The sequence below is a fragment of the Gallus gallus genome, chromosome 2, assembly GCF_016699485.2.
Source record: "Gallus gallus isolate bGalGal1 chromosome 2, bGalGal1.mat.broiler.GRCg7b, whole genome shotgun sequence".
Classification (NCBI taxonomy): Eukaryota; Metazoa; Chordata; class Aves; order Galliformes; family Phasianidae; genus Gallus; species Gallus gallus.
In genome coordinates this window covers 77,189,738-77,209,890 of record NC_052533.1, presented here as the reverse complement: position 1 = coordinate 77,209,890, position 20,153 = coordinate 77,189,738, and the positions used below count along the sequence as shown (strand labels likewise).

The following is a 20,153-nucleotide window of genomic DNA, read 5'->3' as shown; positions in this document are numbered from 1 at the left end:
AAATTTGACAGGTGGGGGGAAAGTGTTTTTAAAACTGTTGGCAGGTTTTCTTGGAGGATAAACAGGCATATCAGGCAAGAACATACAAAAATGACAATCAAATCAGGAAAATATAATTTGAATTCTCATGTTTCACTAAGAGCAAAGATAAAATATTTAGATGTTATTTTGAAGTGTCTCTTTTGTTTATTACTACATTTGGTTGTTTCATTGAAGCCAATACCAGGCAGATGAGATAAAAATACATGCAAGAACAAAATAATCCATAAAAAATTACTGAAAAGATTTGTATGGCAGATACAGTTCCTTCAGTGTTCTCCTCTAGTTTCAAAAACTGTCAGAAAACATTAACTGTGAGGAAAAAAAGTAAACAAACAGCTGCTCAAATTTGAAAAAAAGCACTACAGAAAGAAATACCAATTCAATTACCTTCCATATTAAAGACCAAATAATACATGGTTAGTAATTCTTTTCTTTATAAAGAGCCTCATAATTGAATATGCTGGATTTGATCCTTTGTAGCCTTCTGCAAATACTAACGCAAAAATTCAAAACGTGTGCTCAAAAAACGTCTTGTTTCCAGCATGCAATACTATTTGATCAATGCCACTGCTTAAATTAGCCTGCTACAAATTCCAGAGCAAACCAGCTTGAAATTCTGAGGCATGGTTTTGTACAATCTGTGAGCAGAAAACATAGAAAAATTATTTACTAAACAAACACATAGAAGTATCTTAAATGGATGGGATTCTCTGCGTAAGAGGAAATGTAAACGTAGATTTTAGTAGTTGCCTACACTAAACATGAATACAGCAGTAATTCAACAGGTATAACCTTGATGGATAGATGATGTTCCTTCACCCCAGTCATCACACCTGCTGCAGTGCTCTGGAATAAGACTTAGCAGCAGAGCACAAGAGGACTTGTTCTTGACCTTAAATTATATGTTGCTACAAACACAAAAATAAATGGTGTTATTTTGATATCCAGTATCAATTGTCAGCCACAGCTATTTCTGTCATAATTACAGAGGGACAAGGTAAATGCGTTAAGATACACTTCTATTCAGCCAGGTAACTGAAATATCAATAAGCTTTCTGTATACTGCTCCATTTTTTGACAGTCAGTGAGAACCTGCCCTTCTCATTGACTTTAGAGGGCAAAGAATGCTCATTATCAGTGTGGAAAATAATGCCATCTTTGCTGCTCTGGGTTTTTATTTATTTATTTATTTATTTATTCCTCTGCTTGTTTTCTGAGTTGAGGGTTAGGTGTTTTTTTTTCTTTTTCTTCCAGTTTTTAAGATTCCCAGTTGAAAAAAAAAGTTCAGTTTTGAGGAAATTGTTTATCAGCTCTGACAAAGTTCCTGAGATCTATAATCCATCCTTTTTTTTCCCCACTGTGCATATTACTGCACGTAAGGATGATGTAACTCAGACTCATACCACTGCAGCTGTGCAACTCCTTTTATTTTGTTTGGCTTGCAGGGATAACCAATAAAATTCAATGAGCTTGTAAAGGAGATAGTGAAGACAGAGTGCTAACACTCAGAACACATAGATCAGAGAGCAGATGCATGAGAATAAAAGTGATTTTGTTCTCTCTTTTGCAGCGTTACTATGCTACCGTGGCGAAGATAACCTTGAAGCTTTCACTAAATGCATCAAATTTCAAAACACATTTAATGAGTAAAATCCTTAAAATAACTTCATCTTCTTGCTAAATAAACGAGCATAACTTCTGTATCAGTAATATTTACAATCCTAATTGTGCATATATTGTACTTACTGATCATATCAGAATTGAGTTGCCGAAGTGGTCTAGATTTACTTCTGCGTAGTGATTAAATAATCATAAAAGTTTAGCATTCATCATCGGATCTGCTTTAGACTACCTCACTGAAATATTTTCTTGCTATAGGTAATTCTGAAAATACTAGCTTTGCGTACATGTTGCACCAATTTTCCTAAGTCATCAAGCATACAGAATATAACTTTGTTGATACAAATGTTTTTTAATAACTCTCAGAAGTAGAATAAATTTATAGCATATTAACATTTTAAAATTATTACTCTGATGCTTAAATAATCATTTTCTTTCAGATAGTTCTTTCTAGTCATTGTGTAGAAACAATAGCAAAATTATTTCTTCAGCAAAAGACAAGTAAAGACTGCTCATTTTCAAAACATTGCTGAGTCATTGATTTAATCTTTCCCTCTTTAGGTTTTGTCAAACTGCAGATCAGCCTTTCCACACTTTACAAACCTTCTACAATCTTTTAAAATACAGAAAGAATTAATTCCATATTTACTACAAGCCTAACAAATGTACAGGTATCTTAACACTGAAATCTACCTTAAGTATGAAACACGGAAAATTAAAGAAGAGATCTCTGAATGCTAAGAAAATATACTACATAAAGTATGTATCACAGGAGTTATCTTTTTTTATTTTTAAAAATATGTTATTTATAAAATTATGTAAAGAAGATATGAAGAAGCCACAAGATTTGGATATTACATCATTTACATTTGGAAATTTATGTTAAAATTGATTTTATACTTTCATGTAAGGATTCACTTTTATAATTAACTTTATCAGCATTTGATTCTAAGTCTTCAAAGATGAATCTTTCAAGTTAAGACCAGGATTCAACTCAAATCTCTAAACCTCTGACTTTCAAATAACCCATATTACAACTAATGAAGTCATTCATATGATATTCATGTGAGTATAGTTATGTTCATGGATTAGACCTCTTTTCCACTTATATTTATACAGAAATAGGTTGAAAATTCAACTTCTAGCTAGTCAAATGAAAACCGTTGTTCATTCAGCAGCTCCATCAGTCTGTCTATCCTCCATTAGCATCTGTGGTAAGGAGCTCATGACAAACAAGTTCCCAGATCATAGAATCATAGAATCATAGAATCGCTAAGGTTGGAAAAGACCCACAGGATCATCCAGTCCAACCATTCGCCCTTCACCAATGGTTCTCGCTAAACCATGTCCCTCAACATAACATCCAAACACTCTTTGAACACCACCAGGCTCGGTGACTCCACCACCTCTCTGGGCAGCCCATTCCAGTGCCTGACCACCCTTTCAGAGAAGTAGTATTTCCTAACGTCCAGCCTGAATCTTCCCTGGTGCAGCTTGAAGCCATTCCCTCTAGTCCCAACACAGGTTAGGACTAGATACACAGGTATAGGTTAGGACAGGATACACAGGTATAGTGCAGTTATGACAAGAAGCTCAGTCCAACTCTTTCCTACTGAAGAAAAGGTAAGATCATTTCTTATTTTCCATAACCCACACAACTAACATACTTTATGATCTCCTTCTGTACTATTGTTTTTTTTTTCCATTTCCTTTTCAGACATCACTGTTGCTGGAAACATTTAGTATATTTCACAGGCCAGACTTTGGAGTATGGAAAAAAGACAAATTTTGGAGAAAAGAATCCCAGGAGACAGGAACACAACAAGACATTCTTGCAGATAAAGAACTCTGAAAGGATGAGTGGTCAAGAAGATCCTTCAGAGTTTATTAATTCAAGTACAGCACCAACCTGGGATTACACACCTGCTGGGATCTAGAAACAGTGCATTTCTTTGGTTTCTTTACTTTTTGAACCTAAGGGCTTGAAAATATGGTGAATCCATCTGATGGCATGAAGCCAGCTCAGGCCTCACTCAGCTTACCGACACGAGCAGAGCATTGTCTTCTCAGACACTAAGCACCTACCAAGGCTCTGAGGGCCATAAACCCATGTTACGTGTGTCGTTCCATTAGCCAGTGCACACAGATAATGAAGTTCTGCTTCGAACAACTTACTTCAGGAGATTCTGATAAATGACTACTAAAGCATATTCTGAAAATCAAGTTATTCTAATCTGGAAATCGCATGACAGGATCCAGAGGTACCAGCAGTTGGCAATGATGTTACTGTTCTGAGCAAAAACAATGCTAATAGAGAAAGGCAATCTCTTTACACAACACATGTCCTATCCACAAAATTAAATAAAATAAATCTCACTTAAGAAACAGATATGGCAAGTGGATGGCAATCCTTGTTCTGCAGAACTATGTTTTCTTTGGGACTAAAATTTAAAAGTGCACAAGTGACCAGTTCTTATCAACCAACAAGCTTTAAAAAAACATCCAACCTTGAGAAAAAATCCCTGTTTAACAAGCCTTTATTCAATTATCTTAGAGGGTATTCAGAACAGTACCACCTACTGAGAAAAAAAGTAGTAAAAAAGCCCAACCACCAAACACATACTGTCATATGCTACCTTTAATCCAAATCTAGACAGTGTCTAACGAAGAAAGCATATCAAGAAACCTTACTGGAAAACTAAGCAGCTAAGATTATACAAACTCACTGAAGTCAATATAGCTTTGCAATCATTAGAAAAAGCAGAACACACTTCAGTTTTATTAAAAATGATGGAACAGAAGGAAATTGAGAAAGTAAACCAACTGCTAGGAGTTTTTTTGTTTGTTTGTTTGTTTTCCAACACTGATATATAGTTTATTAGACAATGTAAGCTGCAACTGTATTATGCTCCCTTTCTGGGCACTGTTTAAATACACAGAATCACAGACTGGTTTGGGTTGGAAAGAACCTTTAAGATCATCTAATTCCAGCCCCATGCTAAGGCAGGGACACCTCCCTCCAGACCAGGTTGCTCAAAGCCCCATCCAGCCTGGCCTTGAATGCTTCCAGGGAGGGGGCATCCACAACCTCTCTGGACAACCTGTTCCAGTGTCTCACCACCCTCCTAGTAAAGAATTTCTTCTGATATCTAGTCTAAGTCTACCCTGTTCCAGTTTAAAGCCATTTCCCCTCATCCTCTTGCTAGCTGCCCTTATAAAAAGTCCCTCCTCAGCTTTCGTGTAGGCTCTCTTCAGGTACAGGAAGGCTCCTTTAAGATCCCCCTGGTACTTTCTCTTCTCCCTGCTGAAGAGCCCATGGAGAGTCAAGAAAGTGCAGAACAACTGGAAAAGAAAGAAATCCACTAAAGGCACAAAAACTAGAACAGTGTTTTTGAATAACATCTCAGTAAACTACACGATACCAACTCAAAGCAGCTCAAGTATGGATTTTCTTTAAAGGACTGTGTACTTCTTGGAATTTAACCTGTAAGGAAGGGGAGGAAGGGATCTGGCATTGGCCTATGGCTACTACATCAACAGTCAAATAACAGATATATACAGGTCACAGTCTTGCTTGTGTTGCATGAAATACTAATCTGGCATTTTGACACTGGAATTTCTTCTAAATAGGCCCTAAGGGAACAAGAATTGTCTCCAAAGTGAACAATCTTTATTTTCATAGCAACCACTTAAGCATGATAGAGATAACAATCACTGTACAATATCCTAAAGTGCATTACTGCAACTATTACATCGTATTTCTCCTGCAGCTTTAGAAATAGCGGAACAAATACCTGGCAATACTTCAGTGAAGCCCAGGATTAACCCAAAGAATAGTCTCCTGCAGACCCGACTGTGCATTCAGGAATTGTTTGACCGCTCTCTGTGCCAGTGAGACCAAGCTGATCAGCAAGATGGTCAGCAAGCCGGTCAGCAAGCCAACTTATTACGGCAGCTTGAGTGGCTACTCACTTTCATTTGTTATGAATATCTTGCCCTGATTTCCTCTCTACTTGCTTATATGCTATACACAGACCACATCATGATTAATTTTCTCACTGAAGTCATATCTTACTTGCCTCGCTTCATTTTATGCAACATGAGGTGCAAGTCACAAAGGTAGATGCAGAGCTAGTTCTAAATCCTCTGATGGGATGGCTCAGCAGTTACAATATAGCAATCTTCATCACAGAATGTACAACTCAGTTTTTGTACCTATTTCACTATTTGCCAGCTATTCACCTAACACAAGCAAATGACTGAAAAAAGCATTCTGTCTCCCTTAAGGCACCTAACTCGATCTCTTCATGTATATATACGCGCAACTTGCCTGAAATTTAGGAAAAAGTTACTATTCCCAACTTAAAAAGAAGAAAAAAAAAGACAAAAACAGACCATGGAACAAAGAGACTGAAAGGAGAATAGATCAGTTATATAAAATCTTCCTGATTTTATTAGTATAGTTTCCCAAGAAGTAAAGAACAGAATAAAGTTAACATATGAAGCACATCACAGTAGATGTGTACTCAGCTTCTAGACCAGCATGCATGTAATGATGTAATGTTAGAAATTATAATCTATATTATTTGAAAGACTGATGTGGGCTTTGCACATTGAAACTTTCATCTTGAAGGGAATGTGGACGTCAAGGTTCTGAAAAGTCCCAGGAAGTTTTGTAGGGAAAAAAGAAAAAGTACCCCACAAAACCTGTTTTTTCCCAACTATAAAATAATTGCTGCACCATTAATAAAAAAATGATCAAAGCTGCTGTTGATCTTGTTAATTCATTCACTAAAATAAATGGAACTGAATTAATCTCTCACATTATGCTGTTGAGCAATGAGCAGAAATATCTTGCAAATTGCACAGTATTTATACATATATAAACCAAATAATTTTGAACTTTCCAAAAAAAGGATAGTAAGCAATTTTAGAGCACAACTACAAGGATATATTATTTCCATAATTTGGTGACTCTTACAAGCACATACCGAAAAAGGAAAGGTAAAGAGTAAAAATGACCAACAAGAAAGGCATGTCAATAATATTCAAATTTTAAAGAATTATACTAATTTCAGGAACTGCTGCTTCTTTGTAAGTGTGAACCCTATCCTTGTAAATTTTAATCTGAAGCTTTTCAGTATTCTTAAATCAGCCCATTTACTCCTGGCTTACTGAAAAGAGGTAAAGCCTCTATCTGCAGTTCTACTTTTTGAGGTAAGGCAGTGTAATTATTAAAAAAGAAGACAACAAACATTCAAGTCAAAGTCTGACAAAATAGAAATTTTAACAAATTACCTAAAGTATCAATCAAAAAAGACACAAATGCATATGATTTATTAAGAGACTTTCCTTCTCTGTATGTACAGAGATACACCATCACACTAAAAGGATTCACTGATACACACAAACTATGCAAACAGTAGTTATTACAATAATATTGAAGTGTATTATCAAAGCAAGACCCACAATTTTCTCTTTTTTGAAAATATTTTTTTGAAAATATTGAGCCAGAAAATAGGAAAGAAAAATTAGAATACCTCTCATCATATGACACCTTCATATCAAGGAAGGCTTGTAATGAGAAGGATATGCTATCAGAATGGGCTAACACTGAAAAAAAAAATACAAGGTCAAGTATTCAGATGCACAGATGCATAAAAGCTTATATATCCTTTTTCTTTAACACTTGGCCTTATAAACTATAACACCTATACCTATAAATCTTGCACTGTAACTACAGACTAAGGGCTTACTTTGTTAATGAAAAGGCAATAAAAATTCTCAAGGGACATTAATTATGTATCACTCAAATTTACAGAAAGAAATCATACAGTAATTCTTTGTATGACCACAGATGAACTGAGAGGGAGAAGATACAGTAGTCAACACAAGAAAATCAGAAGTCAGAAACAGTCATAAGAATGAGCTTAACATGTGTCTTGTTATGGTTGAAAAGGGGAAGGAGCACATTGGTTTCTGTTCAGACTGAACGGAAGACAACCAGACAGATTTCCATTTATTCCCAGTGCATTCAGGAATTCATGACTCGCTATGATCTTCAGAAACCAGCAAAATGAATCAGAAAACATGACAATGAAAATTCTTATTCTCTCTCAAACATTCCATCAAAATCTTAACTATTGGATACTTTTTCATGCCATGTAAAGGAACACAACTGCATGCTACATGCATCCCACTCTGCCATAAAGTACTTTTCAATTTATATGTATTCTTACAGATTCACAGAAACTGTAGTTTGCTTTCTAAAAGTGCATTAATTTGAGTCATTAACTTAGCTCAGCTCTTCTGCATTTAAGTATGCATTGCTGTGGTGCAAACTATCAATGAATTTATGTGCCTGAGAATGAATCTCACATGTAGAAGTACAGCCCAAGTAGCAGTGCCAACTCAGTGTCAGCAAACAGGCACTGTGTCAAAACTCACTGTGTGGCTATCAAATTTATTATGGACAACTGTCCGCTTTCTACAGTTCATCATTCAGCCTCAGCATGAGAAACCTCTAAAGAGGATGTCAGTGCTGCAAATAAACTGTGGGGTGCTTAGAAATCTTTATAGACTTCAGTGGGGAAAAGTCAGAGTTATGTACACCTTTTATGATGCTTTTCAAACTCAATATGCATCACTGTGGTACATCCAATCCTTCTTTTAGAGGCAGAAGAACTGACCTAGCATTATACCTGGATTTTGCAATGCATTTGTTCTGCACACAGAAAGGGCACTGGAGGAACCCACATTAATTTCATCCTAAGAATTTAAACATTTTTTAAATAAGGTTTCAGAACTCACAGGTGAGTGAGAAAGCAAGAATATGATGTTCTTACTTTATATACACAGCAGGAAGCATAGCGGTCCAAGTCCTCAGAGAGAAAGGTGTTCATTCACTTGCTGAAATCAGAGTTGCAACAAAGTCCCTTTCTGCAGTTGTAGTCATAAAGAAAATGCAACCTATCACAGGTTTAACAGTACCAGAAGGTTGTCTTGAATTGTGGCCGGAATGCATGGTGTTTGGTTGGTCCTTGCCACAGTCTGCCATAAACAACAAACCAACCTAATGCAAAAAACATCTATTTTCACAGCACGCTACTGAGAACGTATGGAAAGAGGAACAGTATCCTCAGTTTTCTGTGACTTGAAACAAACAGAATAGCATAAGCTGTGTTGGAGTAGGTTCTCATACAAAAGCACTGTTCCATGAAATAAAAACATTAGTTTAAATAGTTTGAAGGGTCTGTTTTTCCTCTGCAAACAAAACTAGTATGTTCCCATGTTAGTTTGGAATTATTCAGTTCTAGAATGTCAAAGCTTTGAAGATTTCAATTCATTAAAAATTGTTATGCTACTGGTTGACAAAAGTTTATCAAACTAAGTACAAACTTGAGGAATTTCAAGTGTATTTGCTGACTTACTATGAAGAATGAAGTCTATTTATAGCATCAGATGCAGTTACCATCAAGTGCTTTGTCAACAAAAGCTTCAAATAACCGTCTACAATGACAATGAAGTGAACAAAGATGGGCATAACTATACACAGGAAAGGCAGTATCCAGAAATAAATAAACCCTCAACTACTTTGAAGGAGGAAAATAGTACTCTTTCCATGGCTACCAGTTAAAAAACCTGAACACATACATATTTCAGTAAATATACAGTAAAAACACGAACAGCTTTTTACCAAGATGTATTGCTATGCTGGAATGAGATAGATGGTGAAAACGGGATATTTAGTTTCAGGACAGCACAGAGTGCAGCTCTTAAATCTAACCATATACATCAGGATTCTGAAGACTATGAAATACATTGAAGTGAAGGGATAATGTCAGGATTTTCTTTTCCCATTCTACTCTTTTCGCCTACAGAGAGATTTCATTGAAAGACACTTATCAGTGTGAACAAAAACTGAGAGAATTCCTAGATAAAGAGTCTTGTGATGGTATACAAAAGGCTTGATTTAAAACTTAATTACAAAGCCAGATATGTAATTGCAGTGTTACTGTCAGGATGGATATATAATTGTGACCAAATGATAACACTGCCAGGTTATTGTGTTAGAATACCTCATTAACCAGTAAAATGCCATTCCAGATTAAACAAACAATTATTTTGGAGGGTGCTACACAGCTGAGGAAGAAAGGCTCAATGCAGACAGGTATTAGTTATAGAGAATGTCTGAAAAACTTCAAAGAAAAATGTTTTGTGAGGACTCAAGGAGAGACAGACATAGAAAATGAATGAACACAGATGAAATCTAAGAAGCAAGGCTCATGTTTTGGAATAACCAAGGAAACAGACAACAAGCAGCTATTTGCTGTGTGACAATCTAGACTGAAGAAACTGAGAGAATACTAATGGAAATAGAAATATTTCTTCGTATGCTGTCAAGTAGATAACCAGTAGGCATTTTTCACTTTAAAAAGTTGCAGTCAGGAGATATTATTACTCAAAAAGGTAAATTCTGGCACATCAGAAAAAAATTGTACTATCGTATATAAAATAAGTGTACAAAGGGCTGTGTCTGATCCAATTCCCACTCCCCACAGATCCACATACACAAAGAAAGAGTGCACTTAAGAGATAGGTGAATATATGTGGCCCTAAGGCTCGAGAGAGAATAATGAAATGATTGATCACAGCTGATGAAAATGAAGCCAAACTCATCTCAATGTGAAAGGGAATGCAGAGGTAACTCTGTTTAGACATGCTATACCGAAAGCATTTCAATTGTTTGCATAACTACTGTCCCTTACAGAAACGCAGGCCCAGAACTAAACAAAACTAGTTTCAGTAGTGCTACTAGTCAAGATAGCATAGCTTCTATAACCTATTATATTTGTTTATACACTGTGTGATCCTTTGACTCTAATCAACAGTATCTTTCACCCATGTAACTGCCGTAGGTATTCAGCATATTGTTCTATGCTTTTCTGTAGATTCCAGCTATTCCCTCAGCAAGTGACTGCCTACTCAACTTCTAACTACAGTTAGTGGCTGATGAAGTAGCAATGCAACATCACAAACATATGACAAGCCAGCGGAGCTGAGCTATGCTGTCTGCGCCTGAAGCCTTGTCCTCCAGGCCTGTACAACAGCTCACCCTGTTGGGCTCAGAGTATGTTCCCTAGTGCAGAGCTTTCCAGACAGCTTTATGCGAGCCAAGTAATGAATCATGTAATGGCTCAGCTTTGTACCAAGCTTGCAAGTCCTCAGGACTAATCCTTGTCAGGCTTTCTCCATCTGAACTTTCCTTGACCTGACTGCAGCTTTATTGTTACTTCATTTTGCTGTAGCAGCAATTTTTGCAATTGAACCAGTGTCTATGGTAATTTGTTATGACCATAGTTTGTACAGATGGCAGTATCAAACAGTTATTCTGAGGAGAGTGAGGTATTTACTGTCACTAAAATGATGGAGTGCAGGCCTGATACAACAGCAGTGGCCTACAAAAGTGAACAGTAGTTCAGTGTAGGCTCAAAAGGGATAAGAGATGGGCCACCAGTTTGGAATTGGAGACCCCATGGCTGTAACAAGTCAGCCAGACCAGTACTGGGAGGGTGTGTGTGGGGCTAAGACTAACATCAGGTTTAAAAAATCAAACAACCACAAAGAGCTCTGAAGAGAGCTATGGACTTCAGCTAGCTTCAACCCACATATTCCTTTCTGGTGACGAGGGAATGCTTGGAGTCATGGTGGTAAGCATATTTTGGATAACAGGATTCATATTTATATGTTATCAGTATTGCAATTACTATACTTTGTTAAGTATAGATTCTAATTAAATAGTGATTTGAGTGCATTGTTGTGTCACTGAGCTAAACCAAAATCCCCCATAATTGCAAGTAACTTCAAATTAATAAAGTTCTATGTTGTATATTAAGATTAATTATATTAATGTACATATTAATCTATATATTATGCTAATCTATGTATAGAATATCCAGAAGAACATGGCTATAGAGTACTGCTCATGACAAGGTTTCAACAGCAACAACAGAAAGATATCCTAGAAGAGAGGTTTCCAAATATAAGTAGCTAAAGCCTTATCTCATCTACCCCTTTAAAAAATAAATAAAACTTTCAATGAAGTCTTTACAAAGAAAAACAGGAGAAAAAACTCCCTCGAGCCACAGAATGTGGATTTGCCATTTTCACAGAGGAGGAAAGTGTCTGCACAACGAGTAGCAGTAAACATATGCAAAAAACTATGGCTGCCCTCTTACTTGTTAGAGGAAAAACCTCCCTCCAGAACAAAGGGAGTGGTCTTTGACCAAAACTGCAATTATATCTTGAGCAAGAGAATTTATGAACTAAGCAATTAATTTGTCTAGAACTTTAAAAATAATTGAAGATATTTAGTAAAGTTTCAAGTCTTTTGTTAGCCTTTTGCCCTCCAAAATGGAAAGGTTCTGATCAAAGGTATCTATAGAATAAGTTTCTGTCACCATAAATTCAAAGGCACACTTCATTTTCACCACAAAGGAAGAAAAGGATAAGTATATATCAAATATTGTTAGGTTAGTTTATTGTGTTATTCTAAAACATTTTAATATAACTCATAAATAAAGTCATTTGGATAGTGCTGCATCTTAACTCTCAGGTATACATTCATTACAAGTTCAAACTTTGCTTAGCATTTGTTGAGTTCTGCTTTCTACCACCTGGGGATAGATAAGAATAGTAACATTTTATCAAAGTATAACATGCGTGGTATTCAACTACACATTAAATTGTTTTGTTTTTTTTTTTTTCTCAGAGTACAAAAGATTTAAATTGTCCACAAAAAGATACAGTTCCATAGCTCCATTTAGCAGCAAATGCATCCAAGATAGAAAACACACAGAAACAGATGGAAAAGCACAATAGAATTACTCAAGTTTTCAAAATGACGAAAAGGAACAAAAATTGCTAAAACAATGATGAAAATTTAATTGCCTTGAAAAATCCTTTTCAAAACTCTAGTTACAAAAGCAAGCTGCCTGAAAAGTACTGGTAAGACAAGTCGAAGAGGGGCCACTGTGGAATCCAGAGGATGCTTTTACTGTTTCTCTTTCATTTCCAAAGAAAACAAACAAACAAAAAAACAATAAAAAAGAAGAAATAAAAGCAATTACTAACCAAACCATTCAGTGTAGTCTTTTATCAGCACTTTATTTTCTCTCTAGAATAGGTATGCTGTTTTGAAAAAGCCATGGGCCTCAGAAATTCTTTTGTTATGCAAATAAACAGCTGTCGATTGATCCTGCTTAATTCAAGTAATTCAAGCTCCTCTCAAGCAGGAATACTGAAAACAGGTAAGATAACCTAGTTGGAGGTAAATCAAATATACAGAAACACAACATTGACAACTTCTAGATAAGGAAGTGGGTAAGGCACACTCAGCTCCTCTCCCACTTTTCAAGATGTATGCACTTAAACAGGGTCATCACCTTAGACTTTCTGATTCACTCTAAAAACTACTAAAAGAAGTAGATCCATGGTTTGAAGCATATTTTTACAGCAGCTTTGTTAAAAAAACAGCCTTTGAAAACATCTAGGCAAACCGATACAACACAATTCCTCAAAAAGGAAAACAAAACACCATTCAACCTTCCTTGTCACAAAGCTGCCTTCTAATCTGTTGGGTGGGTTATTTTTAACTTACTCAGCCAACTGCAATTTTATTCTCATAATCAGCATTTCCTTCCTTCTCTTCAAAGATGCTTTTGCTGGGAGATTATATTCTCTCAACATTGTTCCAACACACTAAATCTTCATAGAAGACTTTCTGCACCTAGCTCATTTCCAACAATACACAAGGTACATATTTTGGGTTATCACTCCATCTGTTATTTTCAGTGAAACAGTTTTCACTTTCTTCATACTCGATCCAAAGATACAGTAGCTGTAGATGATGACTTACAAAATACAGGTTTCTGAAAAAGAATGAATTGTCTAGGTGTCCTCTCTCGAATGCTGCCATTTTCAGAGGAGCCAATGACTCATGGCTGTGTCACAGAGCTTTAAGGAAACAGACCCAGATTAAATCAAGAACTCAAGAATCCTATAGAGCAGAGAATAAAGTATAGTTATTATTTTCTTCCTCACCAGCCACTGTGATCTCTCTTTACAGAACTCCAGTATTGGGAATCACACATCTCAGAAACAATCCCATGAGCTTGAGAAAGTATCTGAGAAGCAATAGCTCTACTCGCACAGCCTTAGATTTTAATACTATGTTGGTCCATTCTGCACCCTTAGAGTAATGCTACCCAATATATACACATTTGTGGTATTCAAAATATAGAATGCAGTCAAGTTCCTGTTACAGTGTATTAATATCTAAAATAAATATATTAATGAAAAGAAAGATGATACAAGGAAGAGGGATCTCTTTGAAGTATTTTTATGCCTCATTAGAAAAACGATAACTCTATAACTAAGGAAGTGGATATATTGCCACACTACTGAGATGGTGAGAAAAATATATAAGTTGAATATGATTAGCCTGGGTCTGAAACAGAGATGCCAGAATACAAAGGCAAAGATAATGCCTTTACCTTAAGATGTGTGAGGATAAACAAAATACGAATGTATCATAGTTGAACCTATTTAGAAAAAACCCACAGAACACTTCTGGTTATTACATTAATTATTGGTTATTACAAGTAAACAATGAGATTTTATTTATTTTGGTGAATATCACACAATATAACATTCAGTTTAATTGGAAACATAGCTGTAAAAGTCATTCTGTGAACAGATTCACAGATAAGTACTTGGACAACTGTATGAAATGCAGTGACAAAATGATTTCCTAAGCCTCTCCTGTCCTTATAACATTAGAAAAGTAGTCTGGATTGAAACAGTCACCTAAATTTATGATTTCTTTTCTGAAACCTCAAGGATGATATATAGATGTAGAAAAAACAATCTGGCAGATTGAAGAAAAGAAATGAAATCTTTCATCTTTTAGTGTCATTTTCATCTGCAGTTTTACTTACATATATAAAATGTACATAACATACATACATTTGTCTCCAAGAAGTATGAATGCCTAACAAATAAGTTCGCATAAGTCATGCATGTATATTACCCTCATTTAAGAATGACACATATTACAAAGTAATAATGACTATGTGTTGTGCGTGCTTTTAGACTAGTTTTAGCTGGAAGTTCTGTAAAAAATAGTTTGATAATGATAATATTGTTGATATTTAAAAGTATATTTCTTTAGACAAAAAAAAAAATGTTAGCCTTATAATGCTGTATCAGAGTTAACAATAGAGACTACTCTTTTATCCTTGTTTTAACAGAATTATCAGCAACCATCTCAAAGCCGGAGACTTCTGTTTTCACTGGAACCAGCACTATGACTAAAGAACATATTAATCAACCATTTCTTTAAACAGTGAGAGAAATGTTCCAGCAGTGTAAAAGACAAAGGGTTTTTGTTTTCTTTTGTTTTTGAAGGGAAGTGAAGACAAGCACCTAAAAAATAGTAACTTGATTTGAAATAGGTAGATTTCAAAACAATTCAGAAGAAATATTAAATGTTATACAACTTCTTTGCATAAGCTTTATGAAAGAGAGAAGAGCTGTTATCTGGAATAGGCAACTGCTCAGATGGTGAAAAAACTAAACATGAGTCACAAAATCTAACAGAAATGTAAGATACTATTTCTGCATTGAACATAATTGTCAGTGCTCCAAGAGCTCTCTCTCTCTTAGGAAATTGTTTTATTTTATGTCCTCCAAGCATTTTCAGTAAAAAAAAAAAACCACCCTGCCAAAACAGCCTTTACTAGATCACTGTCACTACATCCATCCTCATCTTCCAGGAGGGCTGTTTCTGCATGCCAAGAACTGAACTACTGTGAACCACATGTCTACAGATTCTTAGTAAAAGCATCAGCTTTACTATGTATTTACTCAAAAGGCTCTCCAGAAGTTATTTCTACCTTCAAAACAGCATTATGAATGGCTCTCTTCCCAGGAACCTTTTAACACTGAGTAGGATCAAAAGTCTCTTGCACAGATGAGAATCCTGAATCAAAAACATACAGCACTTTTTGCAGAAGAAACATGATAGATGCAATAGGAGAATTTGTGTCCTCAGAAATCATTATCTCTCTTTGCTGAAAAATTTTCCCGATGTTTACAGATAGAAAAGCAGATGACAATCAACAAAACAAAACAAAAAGCAGCTTTCACTCTAGAGAAGTTGATAACTCCTCTTCCTGATGAGGACAGCATGAAAATATCAAAGCTAAAGTTCACTGTCTGACATCCCAAGATTTCTTAGAAATACAGTGTGTGATTCTAACCTCACCTCCAGCAGTGCCTATGACTTTGAAGAATTTAGAAACAAGGAAAAAACCTGGGTTTATATCCTTTATCCATCACTTCTTCTCAGTTGCATCTCAAAGGTCTGAAACATGAGCATCATTCAGTACGCCTGAGAAGTGTTAAATGCAAACAAAATGTCTAATATGTTAAAGCAAGAAGTTCAGGATTCCTTAAAACAAACATAACTCCTCAGCGACAAAATATAGGCTTCCACTTCTATTTCGTCACAAGTCCCCACCTTGAAAAGCATGTAGCTAAAATGTTCTGATCCATTCACAACAGTATGAGTACCACTTTACATTAAAGGCAAAATTGTTTTTAGGTCCTATAAATCTGTTCCTCAGAGTAAGAGACAGCACATAGATCTTCAAATGCAAAGCTTCAGATGTTTCCAATAAATCATTTATGTTTCACATAAAAATTAAAGCAAACAAACGTCACATCTATGACTTCTCTGTGCATTCCTCCACATATCCTGCCCTCTTCAAAGACAAAAAATCTACTCATTACTGTACTCAGTATCGTAAATCCCAGTTTACTCTCATGCAGTCACACAACATGCAAACACAGGCAACTCTCAAAAACTCCAGGTTTCCTTCTGGGCTACAGTGAATAACAAAGCAAAGACCCATACCAAGTAGTGTTATCATTCATCCTTCTAAAAAGCAAGGACATCTCAACAGACAGACAGAAACTTAACCTACTTTCCTAATGCTGAATTGATGTAATGCATTTCATCTGCCTTAAGTATGGCAGTGGTGGTCTAGAATTCTTCCAACAAAACACTAACTAATGGAAGCCTGTCAAAATTTACATTATTACAGGGAACAGAAAACAGGAATAGAAAGCCAAATCAATTTGCCATTTCAAACCTTCACTACAAAATAATAATAATAAAAAATATTAAATTACATGGCTTTCCCAACAGCATGGCTGAACATAAACCTGTGTAATAAACTGACTTTGCTAAAGTCACCATATACTCTGAGGAACACATTGAGATACCCCCAGAATTAGTCTAACTTTTGAGCTTAGTACATACAGATCACCTGTCAAGAAACAAATTCACCGGAGAGAACACCAATGAAATTTTTACACTCTGTACCACAATGACGCAATAGATTATCTTGTTAGACAGCAGTACCATAGGTTAGCTGGTTATTGTTCATATGAATCACAAATAAATTTTATCATCTTTTCCATTTGAAATCCTTTTTGGCTAGTGGTTTCAGTGCCAAGTCTGGGTGTTTTTACAAACCAGAATACAAACCATCTTTTGAGGTACAAAGAGACATTAAGCAAAATCTAAGACGATCAGCCTGCCAAAATTGACATGAAAACATCCAAAACTGTCTTTTTAGATTCATGCAGAGTGTCACTCAAAAGGTCTTTTTCCTTCTAAGATTTCTAATACTTCTGGTTTTAACACTCCAAGGCCAAAAGCTTCTATTTCTGCCCAATTTTGCTCTACAATAATCTCATGCCATGTTGCACATACAATAAGAATAAAAACAAGTATAAGATAAACTTTTAAAATCTTGGTATTTTAAAAATATTTTAACTAAAATGTCTGGAAAAACAAACTTTTCTCAAAGCTACTATTTGTCAGTAGTTCTTAAACACTATGATGGAACCCCACACATAAATCACCAACAAGAAAAGGAGGCATCTTTCAAAACTATTGTCCACAATAAAGACTAAATGTGAAGGAGAAAATCAACACTTTAATTACACTGAAGCTATTCTAGAACAGTACATGGAAGCATACTGACACAAACAAATATTTTATGCTCTTTGTAACTTGCATCTGCTAATGAAATTATTTAGGTACTGTCTACAAAACCTTGGTAAAACCATCAAATCATACTATCCTCTTCTAACACGCAGACACAGTGCTTGCATACCTGTTCTTTAACAGATGCTAGAATGGCAGACGTTGTCTCAGTTTCAGAGCCATCACCGTTGGATGTGTTCAGCACAGGACTGAGGGAGCTTGTCTTATCAGAAGACGAGGGCTGGTCTGGAACAGGCATAGCTTCTGCAGTTTATGGAAAAACAAAACAAACAAAAAAAGATTTATTTCAGACCATGAATAATTTTTAAAATTCATTTCAAAGCAAAATATATCTCCCAGTCTTACTCTAAAATGTTCACCACAGTACATTTGGAGAGGATTCAAATCATTTACAGCTGTGATTTTCGTACAGTATTCCAGTGGCAGCATCCAACACTAAATTACAGTATCATGAAAGTAATGAATCATGAAGTGCTTTGCAAACAGTAAACCAACTAATAATATGAGAGAAATATAACACTTCCAGTGCTGGCTTCCTAATTCAAATGACTATTTAGTATCTGTTGTACTTTAACCCTAGGTGACTATGCCTTTATTCCAATCTAAAGGGTGATTTTGAAGACATTTTATCAGAGTATTCTTGAACAAACAAACAAAAAACCCAACACACCAGTTATTAAGCCATTTTTTGAGATCCGTTACAAAAGAAGACTTATACTACTTGCAGGAATTGCTGGTATTCTTTCTTTGAAAAGGACAGTACATTTTTTTCTGAAGGCTAAGCTATACTGTAATACTTCTACTTAAATGCCACAGCAATCACCATTCACATCAGTGGCAAACACTTATGCCTTGGCTCCATCCTGCTTTACATAGCCCAGGTTTTTATGAAAACAGATGCTATTTATTTATTTTAATGGAAAGAAATGCAAAGTCTGAAGAGAAGGGAAGGGGACTTGGCTAACAGCAACATACAAAATTCAGGTCACAGAATAAGAATCAGCACATAGCCCTGACAAGGAAAGCAGCGCTCTAAAAGAAGGGAGATTACATTCTATAAAAGTTTGAATCTAAGCTTCAGTACTGCCCAGGAACACTCATTCAGTCTAGATGGGGAGTCTTTTCCAAAAGCCTCCTGAAGCTCAGGAGATTAGCTTTCTTACATATGGTAAAAACATGCAAAAGCAGATTATTCATAAAAAAAGGTCAGTTATTCGCTGAAGTGAAATTTCCCTCCATCTCAGACTAGATCAGTTGACATGTTGAAGCACAAGATTACTGTCATAAAACATTACTTTTAGTTAAAGCAGCTACATATTTTCATATGACTCCCTGTTTGTAAGCAAATAAACAAAAGTGATAAAACTTCACCTTAGCTCTGGTAACGTTCTTGCTCTAGATGCATAACTATTTGAACTTAGTATGTGTTAAAAAACAACAACAACAACACAAGTCGTTGGCTTGTAAAGTACCACAGAATACACTCATACAAAAACATAGAATCATATCAGAATCATTGAATGGCTTGGGTTGGAAGGGACCTCAAGGATTGTGAAGTTCCATCCCCTCCACCGCAGGCAGGGCCACCAACCTCCACACTTAATACTAGACCAGGCTGCCCAGGGCCCCATCAAACCTGGCTTTGAACACCTCCAGGGATGGGGCATCCACAACCTCTCTGGGCAGCCTGTTCCAGCACCTCACCACTCTCACAGTAAAGAACTTCTCCCTGATATAGAACCTAAATCTTCCCTGCTTCAACTTAAAACCATTTCCCCTTGTCCTGCTATTATCTACCTTTTCAAAGAGTTCACCCCCCCCTCATCCTAATGCCCCACCATCCTGCATAACCCCAAAGGACAGCTCCGCAGATCTGGCCTTTCCATGTACATTAACCAGAAGAGGTAAAAACCAGCAAACTGAAAAAGATCAGAAGTCAAGAGTACCCTAGTCCCACTCCCAGCTCTTCAATGAATTGTCATTTGATGCCCAGTTTCCCTCTTCATCTGACGAACTAAGAGGAGTGTCCTGCTCTGCCCCCAGCTTCCTACCACAGCACGTCATTCATGACTGAGCCTGGCTGGGAAGAAGCAAACACCACCTGAAGGCTTCTGGCTGCAGCCAGTGATATGCTCGTTCTGTACTGCACTTCTCCATGCTGGACAAGATTTAACTGGCAGTTTTTTGTGGGGAGGAAGAGGAGGAACAGAGGGTGACATGTGTGGGAAGAGCTCACCCATCACCTCACCAAAGGGAAAGAGTATAACATGGAGGAAGAAGATGGGGCATCAGGATGGGCGGAGACGTGTCTTTTCCTTGTGTTCTTTTAGTTGGATGGGAGGAGACATGTCTT

General features: G+C 36.3%; 1 protein-coding gene across 8 annotated transcripts in view; it reads right to left on the bottom strand.

Annotated features, from left to right (window-relative positions):
* CTNND2 (catenin delta 2) overlaps positions 1-20,153 on the bottom strand; it is a 623,362-nt gene that overhangs the window by 492,170 nt on the left and 111,039 nt on the right. For all 8 annotated transcript variants that reach the window (XR_001465252.4, XM_040695591.2, XM_015282257.4 and 5 more), the window contains exon 2: positions 17,910-18,043. Coding sequence is in view for 7 of the 8 variants with exons in the window: in XM_015282257.4 (XP_015137743.2) it covers positions 17,910-18,043 (134 nt within the window). In the remaining variant the exon portion in view is untranslated. The remainder of the gene's footprint in view (positions 1-17,909; positions 18,044-20,153) is intronic.